This window comes from Cotesia glomerata, linkage group LG7, assembly GCF_020080835.1.
Source record: "Cotesia glomerata isolate CgM1 linkage group LG7, MPM_Cglom_v2.3, whole genome shotgun sequence".
In the NCBI taxonomy this organism is placed as follows: domain Eukaryota; kingdom Metazoa; phylum Arthropoda; class Insecta; order Hymenoptera; family Braconidae; genus Cotesia; species Cotesia glomerata.
This window is the reverse complement of record NC_058164.1, coordinates 23,714,927-23,728,873: the sequence shown is the minus strand read 5'-3', so window position 1 is coordinate 23,728,873 and position 13,947 is coordinate 23,714,927. Positions and strand designations below refer to the sequence as shown.

Below are 13,947 nucleotides of genomic sequence, written 5' to 3'. Positions count from 1 at the left end.
GTACTGATACAAGGTCCTATTGTATATATTATATGTTTTATTATATGATATACGCAGGAGATGAGAACGGGCAGTAGTAACTGGGACATATGTAAACTTGGTGAAAGGCTTGGCCTTTTATTTTTATAACTAACATAACACCTACGGGTTTGATGTAGCCAATTGAAATTGTAATAATGTAACGATATGTGGAAATTGTTAAATTACATGCTATCATGAGAACTAAGTGAAATCACAAGATATTTTTAGTTTCCATCGTTTTTTTATGAAATACGTCTTAATTTATTTTTTATTCCACTAATTACGTCATTTGCGATAAAATTTTTAATTAATTTCTTATTAGAACATCTTCTGAGCTTCAATAATATATTACAATTAGTACACTAATTAATTGAATTAATTAAATAGATATCAAGTCTAAAAAAATTTAACGTTATCAATTACGCATTACAATTCCAAAATTTCTTATCTAAATTCCCTGGAGCAAAATTTAAAAAATTCCTAGACAATGATTTGTAATTTAAGTTTACTATTACGATATATCACAATTCATATTTCCCACCTGATATTTTATTTCATAACCGCATGACACACACGATTACCATTTACAAGTATGAGTACATCTGTATTAAAGTTAATAAAATGAAATATAACAAAATAAACCTCGGATTACTCAATACAATAAGAGATAATCGATAAAACTCAGCGGTTTAATGCTGCACAACAAATGTAACAGCAATATCACTCTGCTCGACTGGTTTCTCCTTCCAGTTTTTCTTCAGAAAAATTTCAATAGGCCAAATAGATCCGGGAACATTTGTTAGTCATTATTAAATCCTTTTTTCTTGGATAATTTACTTTTGTAGTGATATTTTACGAAAATTATGAACTTGGCGATATTTAGAGGATCAAAAAGTATTTAATTTAACTATGAACATGTTTTAATTGTGTATTTAAAGATGAAAATGTTGAAAATATATAAATATTACATAAATTGCATATTTTTTTGATTACTCAAATGTTATTTTTTAAAAAAGCGCGCGCTTTTGACATTTAAAACACCATATTTAAAGATAGAGTCACTGGCGCCATCTACCAGATTTTTTGTAAACTACATTATATATTTTTTAATTAATAGGTAAAAAAGCTCCCCGAGATAATAATAATTTCAGTGTAAAAGCCAATTTATAATTAAATTTAATTAAATAATGAAAAAAATTGAATTGTAATTTCTAAAGAGGATTTTCGTTAGAATTGAAAGAAAAAATTAAGATTAATAGTGTTTTTATTTTAAATTAAGATTTCTAAATCTGGAAATGCTCAAAAATCGTTTTTTATTACGTTATAAATCACGCAAATGGTAAAAATATTGCGATATTATGTTATTCTACAGATTTTTATTCGATTGGACATTATTTAAAAAAAAAAACGCGCGCTTTTAACAGACAAAACGCCATTTTCAATTATGTTTTAGAAGAGGTGTAAAATTTGCGCCATCTATTATCCAACATTTTGTAAAAAGACATTTTACAATGAGATTCAAGTAAATAAAGAAAAAAAATTGAATTATAATTTCAAAAGATTTTTGTTAGAATTGATGGAAAAAATGAAGATTAATAGTGTTTTTAATTTAAAATTTTTACATAATCTTATATTGAGATTAATAAATCTCAAAATGTTCAAAAAATTATTTTATTGCATTATAAAGTACGCAAATTGTCAAAACATTGCAATGTTATGTGTTTCTACGGATTTTTAGTTGATTGGACGTTATTTAAAAAAAAAAAAAAAAACGCGCGCTTTTAACTGATAAAACGCTATTTGCAGGTATGTTTTAGTAGGTGTATAAAATAGGCGCCATCTATTAGGTATTTTGTAAAAATACATTTTATAGATTCAATTTAATTTTTAAAAATACATTTTACAATGAGATTTAATTAAATAAAGAAAAAAATTGAATTATAATTTCAAAAGAAGATTTTCGTTAGAATTGAAAGAAAAAATTAAGATCAATAGTGTTTTTATTTCAAAAGTTCCACATAATTTTAAATTGAGATTAATAAATCTGGAAATGCTCCAAAATTGTTTTTTATTACTTTATATTACTATATATATATATATATATATATATATATATATATATATATATATATATATATATATATATATATATATATATATATATATATATATATATATATATAATTGTTTTTTATTACTATATAAGGTACGCAATCGGTAAAAATATTGCGATGTTATGTTTTTCCACAGATTTTTATTTGATTGGACATTATTTTTCAAAAAAATGCGCGCTTTTAACAGATGAAACGCCATTTTCAAGTATATTCTAGTAGGTGTATATAAATGGCGCCATCTATTGAATATTTTGTAAAAATAAATTTGACAGATGAATTTATTTTGTAAAAATACATTTTACAATGAGAATTGATTGAATAAAGTTAAAAATTAAATTATCATTTCAAACGAGGATTTTTGTTAGAATTGGAAGAAAAAATTAAGATTAATAGTGTTTTTATTTCAAAAATTCTACATAATTTTATATTAAGGATAATAATAAATCTGGAAGTGCTCAAAAATTGTTCTTTATTACATTATAAAGTACGCAAATGGTACAAATATGGCGACTTTACGTTATTCTTTAAGTTATTTAAAAAATACGCGCGCTTTTAACAGATAAAACGCCATTTTCAAGTATATTCTAGTAGGTGTTTGAAATTGGCGCCATCTATTGGGTATTTTGTAAAAATAAATTTAACAATAAAATTAAAGTGAAAATAATAAAGAAAAATTTAATTTTTTTAAAGTTTTATAAAAAATATAAAAAAAAAATTGAAGAAAAGAAAATGAATTATAAAATTTATGAATCAACAATGATTTTTTAAATTAAAAAGTTTACTTTGCTTTATATCTTATTAATCATTTATAACTGAACTTTAAATTCCAGCTACCAGATATATATATGACAGCGCATTTTCTGCAGTGTAAGTGTCCTATTCTCAAAATTCCTTATACTCAAATTACCTTTTGTCAAAACGAAACACCTGGCTCTTTCTTAGCTTGAACAAAGCGACCACCTACATTGTTATTGAACAAAAATTTGTTTATTTTTAATCTTCGGCATTTACTCGTAAATTTTTTTTACTTCCCATACGTCAAGTCAAGTGTGAGAGCCTGTTATTTCAGCAAAAATTGCTGTACAGAATACAGAACGCAAGACATTTAAACACGCTTGAAGTACTTTTGCAGTTATATATTTATTTTTTTAGCATGACGACATAACAGGACAAAGAAAATTCATGCTTCGCATACGATCCGTATTTTATATTTATTGTTTGAACATAAATTTTATTTGCAGAAATAAGTATTTTAATGCAGCCAATACGGACTAAAAAAGTGACAGGTTGTAATTAGAATTTTTATTTTAAAGATTATTTTTAATTTTTTTGGAAAAAAACATTTTTAAGTCAATAATAAAAAATTGTAATAAAGATATACCTATTAAGGTCTTATCTTTAAAAAATTTTTTTTATCTAACTACTATTATTGATATACCTGCAATTAGTATTAATTGGTCAAAAAATTTTTATAAAATTTGTTCAATTAATTAATTTAGATTTTTATTAAATTGAAAACAATATTAAGTGAAAAAATAAAAAAAATATTTATATAAAAAATATAGCACTAAAAAAAAATATATTTTAATGTTAAAATTTCGGTCAATTTTTGTATACACTAGCAAAAAATAAAATTTCGCTTTATTAAATAATGAATTATGTTAAATTGCACTGTGCTTTCTTAAATATTGACGTTTTTTAAGATATAAGCTCATTCCGATGTTACACTCATCAAGAGCTTTCATTTGAGTACCCACATGCATTTTTGATATATTTTTCATATATTCATATATATAAATTTATAAAATATATGAAAAATTCATGCGGGTACTCAAATGGAAGGTCTTGATGATTGTAACATCGGGATGAGCTTATATCTTTAAAAATGTCAATGGTTCACAAGATATTTGTTAAAATGCCCTGTACTTTCTTAAATATTGACGTTTTTAAGGATATAAGCTCATCTTGATGTTACACTCATCAAGAGCTTTTATTTGAGTACCCACATAGATTTTGATATATTTTTCATATATTCATATATATGAAAAATTGATGTGGGTACTCAAATGAAAGGTCTTGATGAGTATAACTTCGGGATGAGTTTATATCTTTAAAAATGTCAATAGTTCACAAGATATTTGTTAAAATGCCTTGTACTTTCTTAAATATTGATGTTTTTAAAGATATAAGCTCATCCCAATGTTACACTCATCAAAAGCTCCCATTAGAGTACCCACATGAATTTTTATATATTTCTTATATATTCATATATATAAATATATAAAATATATGAAAAATTGATGTGGGTACTCAAATGAAAGGTCTTGATGAGTATAACTTCGGGATGAGTTTATATCTTTAAAAATGTCAATAGTTCACAAGATATTTGTTAAAATGCCTTGTACTTTCTTAAATATTGATGTTTTTAAAGATATAAGCTCATCCCAATGTTACACTCATCAAAAGCTCTCATTAGAGTACCCACATGAATTTTTATATATTTCTCATATATTCATATATATAAATATATAAAATATATGAAAAGTTGATGTGGGTACTCAAATGAAAGGTCTTGATGAGTATAACTTCGGGATGAGTTTATATCTTTAAAAATGTCAATAGTTCACAAGATATTTGTTAAAATGCCTTGTACTTTCTTAAATATTGATGTTTTTAAAGATATAAGCTCATCCCAATGTTACACTCATCAAAAGCTCTCATTAGAGTACCCACATGAATTTTTATATATTTCTCATATATTCATATATATAAATATATAAAATATATGAAAAGTTGATGTGGGTACTCAAATGAAAGGTCTTGATGAGTATAACTTCGGGATGAGTTTATATCTTTAAAAATGTCAATATTTCATAAGATACAACGTAATTTCTTAATTATATATCTAGAGATTAAGACAAAATTTTTTTTTATTTTCTTAATAATATAGTTAAAAAATAGATTTTTTTTTAAATTAAAAAATAAATTCAATTATAAATTTGATAAATTATTAATAAAAAACAAACGCTCTTTTCACTTCTAATGAATATAAATTTTTCCTAAAATTAAAAAAAATTTCCCTTTAATTAATTTCAATGCAATTAAACAAAAAAAAGCAATTAATAAAAAACTTTCCAGCTAGAATAAATATTTATTAATAAAATTTCTCAAACAATTAGAATAAAGTATGGAAATAGTTTAACTGATCCTCACAATAAACTTTCACACGCCATATATACATTTATATGGTTTTATTTATAGACTCCAGACATAATAAAATAGAAGTAACGATGTGAGGCTAAAATAAGTAAAGGGAAAATAAATCTCGATACAACCGCTAGACTATTTCACTAGGTCAGTAACAATGAATATTTATATAACCAAATAATATAAAATAAAAATATTTTTCCGGATTCTTATGAGGCAATCAACTAAATCCCGGAAGCCTAGTACGTTGAATAATGATTAGCATCAGTGTTCAGTCACTGAATAAATTGTTTCTCATCGTATCAGTTTCTCCCACAGGCTTGCAAGCCTTTTTTTTTATTTTACGCTTTTTTTTCTGTTTTTAAATGGGAAAACACCCGTTTTAACAGTTTTATTCTTGCATGACCTCTTCATATATGCACATACGTTTATTTTAAAACAAAAAATAAGAATTAAGAAACAGATATCCGTGAGAAGATTTTTAATATATTAATAAAGAATATTTTTAAGTTTTAAATTAAAAATTGTTGGTAATTTTTCAAAAGTCGATGAGAAAATTACTGAGGTTAAGTTATTTATAAATTTTTTGAAAATTGAGCTAATAGATTAAATACTACGTGGTATTAATTATTATTATTATTATTGTACTGAAAATTATGCTCGAAAATTTGTTGATGTTGACATAAATGATAATAAAAATAAGTTGAAAAAAAAAAATGAATTCAAAGAATGTCAAAATATCTGTAAGTGAAATTATTCTGATAATAATATATAATTAGTATGTAAAGATATGAAAATATTCTCATTATTTTATCAGTTTTCAAATAAAGAAAATAAAAAATTAGTTTTATTAATTACTATTATTGTTATTTATAATTATTAATTCAAAAACTACTTGAATTTTATAAAATAATATAAATCTTTGTCTGTTTTTAGTAGATATTGCATTTGTCCTTATGACGGAACTTTCTCAAAATTTTGTTATTTTTTGACTTAGTTTTTCGAGCTAAACCTTATGAAACCTAACATACTTTTTTTATAGACGATTATGAAGGTCAAGTTCAAATATAAGCTAAATCAGTAGATTAGTTTGGAAATTACAGTATTTTAAAATTATGAAAATTTGAAAATTTCATTCACTATTTCTCCTTTAAATAATTTCTGAACGCGTCGAGATATTCAATTTCTGTAAAATGCATCTGAAAGCTGAGATATCAAGCTTCAATTTACATGTTTTTTCAATTAAAAAATATCAATCTCAGGATCATTTTTAAGAAATTTTACTTTTGCAGTCGTTTTGTCCGCAGAAATAAAATAAAATGAAATCTACTTCCATTTCGGCTGCCAAATAGCCTTTTTTTTATTTAAAAATGAATTATAAATTTAAAATAATTTTTAAACAATTAAATAATATAATTTTAATGGGTTGACAGTAAAAATATTTACTGAAAATTAAAAATTTTGCTAATTATAGAGCGCGAACGATTGTCTAAAAAATAATGATGGGAATTAAGTCTTTTGTTATAAAATTATATAACTTTTTAGTTCAACTAAATTGAGAATTACTATACAATTGGTATTGTTATTTTTTTTACTTGTTTTGCGGAATATATACTAGCGTATTTTTTTTCAAGAATGTTTTTATAGCAATAATAATTATAATAAATTTCGTAGTTAAAAAAATTTTTTTTTCATTTTCAACAACAATAATAATAATAATAAATAAATTCTTAAAAATAATTTTCTTGTACTAATTTCAATATTTTTTTTTCTACTTAAAAATCAATAATTAAGCATTAAAAGTAATCATTATATAAATATTGGTTAAAATATACAATACAAAAAACAATTTTTCTCAATTCAAAACTTTATACCTTGACATTTAGTTTTTGATTAATTAAAATTATTTTTTTACTATTAAAAAATTGAAATTAATTTTTTTGTAATATTTTTGTTGCAATTTTTTTTTAAATAAATGGTTTAAATATTTAATATTACGGCGAAAATATTGCTCCTATAAAAAAATTTGTTCCTAAAACAAAAGTTGTTAAGAATTTAATTTTATAAAAAAAAAATGTTTCTTAAGATTTTTTGAAAAAATCAATATTTTCGCTGTAATTCCAAAATTAAAATTCATAATAAAAATTTCGAATTTTATGATAATTATGAATCTTATTTCTTTTTTTTAAATTACAGCAACAATAATAATAATAATAATAATAATAATAATAAATTAAAAAAAAATTAAAATTGAAGTTAAATTTAACAATTAAAAAATAAAAAAAAATGTTTGGGCTATTAAATATTTCCTTCTTTAAATTTAAGTAATAATAATAAATTTATTTTTAAAGAAAATTTAAAATTGAAGTGAAATTCAACAATTAAAAAATTTTAAAATGTTTAAGCTATAAATAATTTCTTTTTTTAAATTTAAGTAATAACAATGATGATAATAATAATAATAATAATAATAATAATAATAATAAATTTTTTTTTAATTTAAAATTGAATTGAAATTCAATGATTTAAAAATTAAAAAAAATATGTTTGGGCTATAAATAATTTCCTACTTTAAATTTAAGTAATAATAATAATAATAATAATAATAATAATAATAATAATAATAAAAACAATTCCAAAAAAAATTATAAAACATATTCTGCCTATAAATCCTTCCTTTCTTTAAATTCAAATAATATCCAATAATAATAACACTAATAAAAAAAAAAAAAATCAACGATGAGTTCACCCTCATAAAAATAAAAATAATCGTGAACTCTTCTCGAAAAGTAGGTTAGTGAAAGCGAACGAAAAAAGTGATCTAGATAAACCTCGCCGGATAAAAAGATCTACCTCTATACTGTCTCTTTCCAGGTAGAGGCGCGCCGGTCCTCCTCTTCCTCGCATAAGTGTGTACCGGAACAATGAGTCTGGGCCTTGGAATCAAAAAACTTCCACTAGAACCTTTATCCTTATCCTTATCCCTATCACCGTCAAGTTCACTATCAGAGCTGCACTTGGAGCTTTTGCTCCCCCGGTCAAACTCCCCATTTTCACCACTTCCTTCTCCCTCCTCATCCTCATCCTCATCTTCATCTTCATCTTCATCCTCATCATCATCCCTATCAAGAACATTCTCCAGCTGACTAAGAACGCGATCAATTTCCCTGGAGCCGGTCCCAGAAGACTTGTTCCTGGAACTATTGGCCCAGTTAATGTCACACTCGCGCCAACTTGCCTCATAAAGAAGCTCCATAGCTCGGCCGCGAGTCGCTTCCGGGTCCAGGATCAGCTCGGAGTCCTCCAGGACCGCTCTTCCTGGATAACTTCTCACTTTCATCTTAAAACTTTTTATTTATTTTACTTTAACCAATCACTAAAATTATCGGGACTATTGCACGGGTCTTGGTCTGATTTTGAGGACATTGAAGAAAAAATTGTAAATAAATTGACAATAACTAAGAGATAGTTTGAAGAGAACCCGCGGAGGAGACTTGACTGATGCCGGGACCAAAGTCTTGGAGCATACTGGGCATGGAAGAAAATAATACATGGCTCTGGCTCTGTTCTCAAAAGCCGTCACAGAAACGTATGTACAGAGGCCCCCTCTTTGAACCTTTACTTGTTAAACAGTCACGCAAATCCCCACTGAGGCTTGACTTTAAACGTGAGAGAAAGGAGCAGTGGTGCTCAAGTTTCAAGTTATTACAAGCCTTTGTTTTATTTTATTTTACTTTTTTTTTCTTGTTGATATTTATTGCTATTGTTAGCGAAAATTTTATTATTATTATTATTATTATTATTATTATTATTATTATTTTGACCAGCATTATACGTCCTGTAGCTTAGTTCTCAGTGAAATTTATGACACGCTAAGGTACAGGGTTCGATCCCGCCCTTCGGTAAATTAACTTAACTTTTCTTTAATTTTAATTACTTCATTATTTATTCATAAAAGGTAAAAGACCCCATTAGTGGCATCTTTAACCCCTATTAGTGGCACTTTTTGTTTCAATAAAAAAATGTTCTGTTCGGAATAAAAATTAAAAATTTTTTTGATCTAATGGTCTTAAAGATTACATATAATATACTCATTATTGAAATTAATGATTATATAGCTTAACTGGTAGAGCCCTTGGCGCGTAACCGAGAGATCTGGGTTCGACTCCCAGTCTGGGCTGTCTGATTATTTTTTCAATTACGGAAAAATTCCCACTGAGTAGGTCCCCCCCTTTCCCCTATCCGTTCTTTCCCAACTCCCTTAAAAAAAAAAAAAATTTGCTTTAATATGGCTCTTTACCGTAAGATGGACGGTGGCGTTGTTTGCTCGGTGGGTCTTGTATACGTGACTGAATAAAGTAGTCAGTACTTGTCTCGGATAGCTTAACTGGTAGAGCCCTTGGCGCGTAACCGAGAGATCTGGGTTCGATTCCCAGTCTGGGCTGTCTGATTATTTTTTCAATTACGGAAAAATTCCCACTGAGTAGGTCCCCCCCTTTCCCCTATCCGTTCTTTCCCAACTCCCTTAAAAAAATTTGCTTTAATATGGCTAATATGAACAATGGGGTCCCTGCCACTAATGGGGTCCTTTACCCTACTGACACTTAATTATTTATTAATTGTTTTTAAATTAAAATCTTTTAAAATTGAACTTTAAAAATAAAACTTGGGTAATTATTTACAAGTGGGGTCAAACCTATTTTTGGCCATATCTAGGTGAAAAATTAACACTTTTTAATTTTTTTTTATTCTGCTTGGTTACGGTGCACGGAAAAAAGTAAACTGTAATCTTCACTCGGATTCCGGTTAATTTTTATAGTTTAAAACAGTAAAGCGGACATCGGGGTGGCAAAAATATAAATATTACAGAACTTAATGTAGAAAGGATAAAAGCCACAATTTATAATTTAATATCCAAAATAAGTGATTAGTAGCTGTCACTATAGTAAATAACGACTCTTTCATCTTAAAAAATTACAGTTTCAAACAGTAAAAATTGCCATTTCAATATATAGTCCATATTATGAGAAGGGGAACTTAGATGAAAGAGAAGGGGGTCTCACTCTGGGAGAATTTAACATTTGAAACAGTAAAAATTATACTTTTAAAATATACATTTTACCAGTCCAAGCAAGTCAATAATTACAGTTTGATTTTTAGCGTTGTGTTTAAAATTTACCATTTTACTTTGTAAATATTGACGTTGCTTGTATTAGAAACTTACTAACTTTATTTTATATTTTTTATATATCATAAGATCATTTTTTAGGTACGAAATGATAAATATCAAAGTCTGAATTTTTAATTATTATACTTTAACATTTTAGACATTTACATAGCGAATATTACTGTTTGAAATAGTATTTTCTTCCATGTAAAGAGTAAATTGTAACGTTTAAGGTATTACCCTCGCCAGAGTCGTTTTCTTAGGATTTTTTTTAAACTTTGGCAGATTAATGTTCATATAATTCTGCGTCGATTGGCGCAATTTGAGAATTTTTGACCATCTAGTTTCCGAGATATTTAATTTCAAAGTTTGAGTTTTGAACGCTCTTATACATTACGGTATACGGGATATCGAAAAATTTACCTACAAACATTTTTATATCTTAGAAACTTTTCTTAGGATCTTTTTAAAAAACTAGAGTAACGTTAACTAACAACTTAACAATTTAAAAAAAAAAAATTCATTGATAATAACCACACAGTTTCAGAGATATTTATTAATAAGTAATGAAAAATTTACCAGACTTTAGCCGAGGAGGGGATACGTTAATAAAGCTGTGGCAACAGCGCAAGTTTTGTGAGCCGCGAAAGAAGTATGAGACGCGCATGCGCTGACAAATTTGAAAAGTTTAATTTACGTTAGGTTTAATATTATAGTTATTAATTTTATTTATTTAAAAAAAATAACAATGATTATTTTATGAAAATAAGTATTTTTCTATATTTATAAAAATTCAAAAAGTTATCAATTTTAATATAATAATATTTATTAATCTTTCATAAGTTATAAAAATAATAGTCAGATGAAAAAATAAAAAAAATACTAAAATTTAAGGTGACTGAATGGTAGTTACGGACAATGTCTCGGATAGCTTAATTGGTAGAGCCTTTGGTGCGTAACCAAACGATCCGGGTTCGAGTCCCGGTCTGGGCTGTCTGAATTATTTTTTCGGTTACCGAAAAAATTCCTACTGAGTAAGGTCCCTCCTCTTCCCTTCATCCTTTATTTCCCCAGTTCCCAAATTTGTCTTTAACGACAAATTTAGCTATAAATTATGGCTATAAATTATGGATAATCAGTTAATACATCAACATAAAAAAATTAGTTACTGATTTTTCTGAAAAAACAAAACATTATTGTCAATTATTTTTTTTCTATTTGTTATTTGCATAGTTATTTTCATATTTGCTAGAGATTTCTGTCGTTTTTCAAGGACTTTTTTTATGAATCGTCCTTTATAAGTCAATTTTTCAGACATTGTAATTATATTTCTGAATAAATGTATGTAAATAAATAAATAAACGCATGTGTCAAAACAGAGGTTAGTCTACAGTTAGTCCAAAACACTACAGTATAACCACTATAAAATGTCTCAACGCTCACGCAGTGTTGCCAGACTTTTCAAACGATCAGTTTCTCGTTTGTGACTGGCTGAAATAAGTACATAAGCAGCAAAAAGTTTTAGGCTTGTCAATAATGACTATCCAGTATGTGTACCATACACTCTAGCATAAACTTTTGACGACGGAAGTCGCGAGGGTGATACCTTAAATGGTAAATATTATAAAGTGAATAGTAAAATCACGATTTTACTGTTTGAAATGGTAATTTTTAGTAGTTGATCATTACTTATTATAAATCGACTGTTATTTATTAAAGTTTACTTTTTTCCGTCTTTATTTACGGTGGTGATATCGAAAATATAAAAAAATGAATTAAATATTTTGATAGCTTTTTTGACTTCAAAAGTTAGAAAAAATTTTAGCTCTCGTTCTTGGATAAAATTTATATTTTATCTTTTTTTTTTTGAAAAGTACATAAAAAAACGAACAATTAAAAAAAAAAAACAAAAGTTGAATATCACAATTTTTTAATAATTTTATAAAATTTTATAAAATTGTGGTAATCAACTTTTTTTTTTTAATTGTTCAATTTTTATGGATTTTTAAAAAAAAAATATACCAAAATTTTCAAAAAAAAATTTCGTTCAAATAAAAATTTTATTCTAAAATGAAAATTAAAACGGTAGACCCCACTTGTAAATAATTACCGAAACTTGCAATTTTTTAATTAATATTAAAATTTGAAATTTTTTTTTATTATTCATAAAATTTATCAAGTATTTATTATTTATAAAAAATTATTTTTTGTTAGAATTTTAATGTATGTAAAAAATTCTTAAATATAAAATTTTTCAACTAAAAAAATTTTTTTTAAATAAAATATAATAATAATAATTATTATTTTTTGTCCCTGTAATTATGACATTGAAATTCTCCCAATTCTTACATTTTCTTCCACGCCTAATATGTAATTTTCAATGCTACCTAAAAGCCTTGACTTATGTTTTCAAAGTTATATCTATTAAAAGTGTATGGAAACTACCATTACGCTCTCTGGTGACTTTTCCAGTAAAAAACACCTGAACAAAATTAAATTTCACGCCTGTTTAAATTATGACTTATCTCAGAAACGGAAATTTACTTTGTGTCGTTTCTAGTGTTCAAATTTTTGACTTCCAAAAATTTCTAAAAATTTTTATGCTTTATTTTAATAATAAATTTATTGCAAAAAAATCTTTTAATCAAGCTTTTATATGTGCGCGTGATTAATATTTTATTTTTTATTATAAATTTTAAAGTTTACTATTTTTTTTAATTTAAAAAATTTATTTATTTTTTAAATTTTTATTAAAATATTTTAAAACGAAAATTAGAGTGAATTTTTTTAAAAATAATTTATAATGAAATTTCTTAATTAAATTTTTTAAAATGTATGAGCATAAATTAACATTAATAAAATTATTAAATTTTTTAGATTTTATTAAAAAAAAATAATTTGAACCACAAAATTTTTTTTAAATTACACAAAAAAAATTTTAAATTAAAAAAATTTGCAAGTGCATTTTTTTTTATTTATCATTTTAGACTTTTTATATCAAATCACGATTAAAAAAAAATAAAATATTTATAATAATTCCCACTTAAATTTCACAATTTTTTCTATGTAAAATTTTTTTCATAATTTTTGTATAAGGTAAAAGCCCCAATTATTGACGCTATAAGAGACAAAGTTATGATTTCATTTTTTTTAAGCAATCAAATATAAATATCGATGAATTTTGTTTGTGGTAATGTCTTCAGTAATGTTTTAACTAATCAATTTCTTTTTTTAAAATTATAATCAGTGATATTTACTAATTAATTTTAAATAATTAAATATATGATCTGGATACACCAATTATTGACGGGTTAAAAAACTGATTGATCTAATTATTGACGTACCGCAACCCCAATTATTGACGCCCCTACTGCACATGCGTCGAATCATTTGGTTATATTGTTATTTATCAAAAACTTGGTATAAATTAATCAATAT

The 13,947-nt window shown here is 25.2% G+C and overlaps 1 protein-coding gene across 4 annotated transcripts in view; it reads right to left on the bottom strand.

Moving 5' to 3' along the window:
* Positions 1–13,947, bottom strand: part of LOC123268458 (cGMP-dependent protein kinase, isozyme 2 forms cD4/T1/T3A/T3B) — a 75,248-nt gene that overhangs the window by 14,676 nt on the left and 46,625 nt on the right. The window contains exon 1 of one of the 4 annotated variants that reach the window (XM_044733521.1): positions 8,196–8,851. The exons of the other annotated variants lie outside the window; for them this stretch is intronic. Coding sequence (XP_044589456.1) covers positions 8,196–8,682 — 487 coding nt within the window. The 5' untranslated portion in view covers positions 8,683–8,851. Of the gene's footprint in view, positions 1–8,195; positions 8,852–13,947 lie in introns of those variants that run through there. 4 annotated transcript variants of the gene reach the window in all.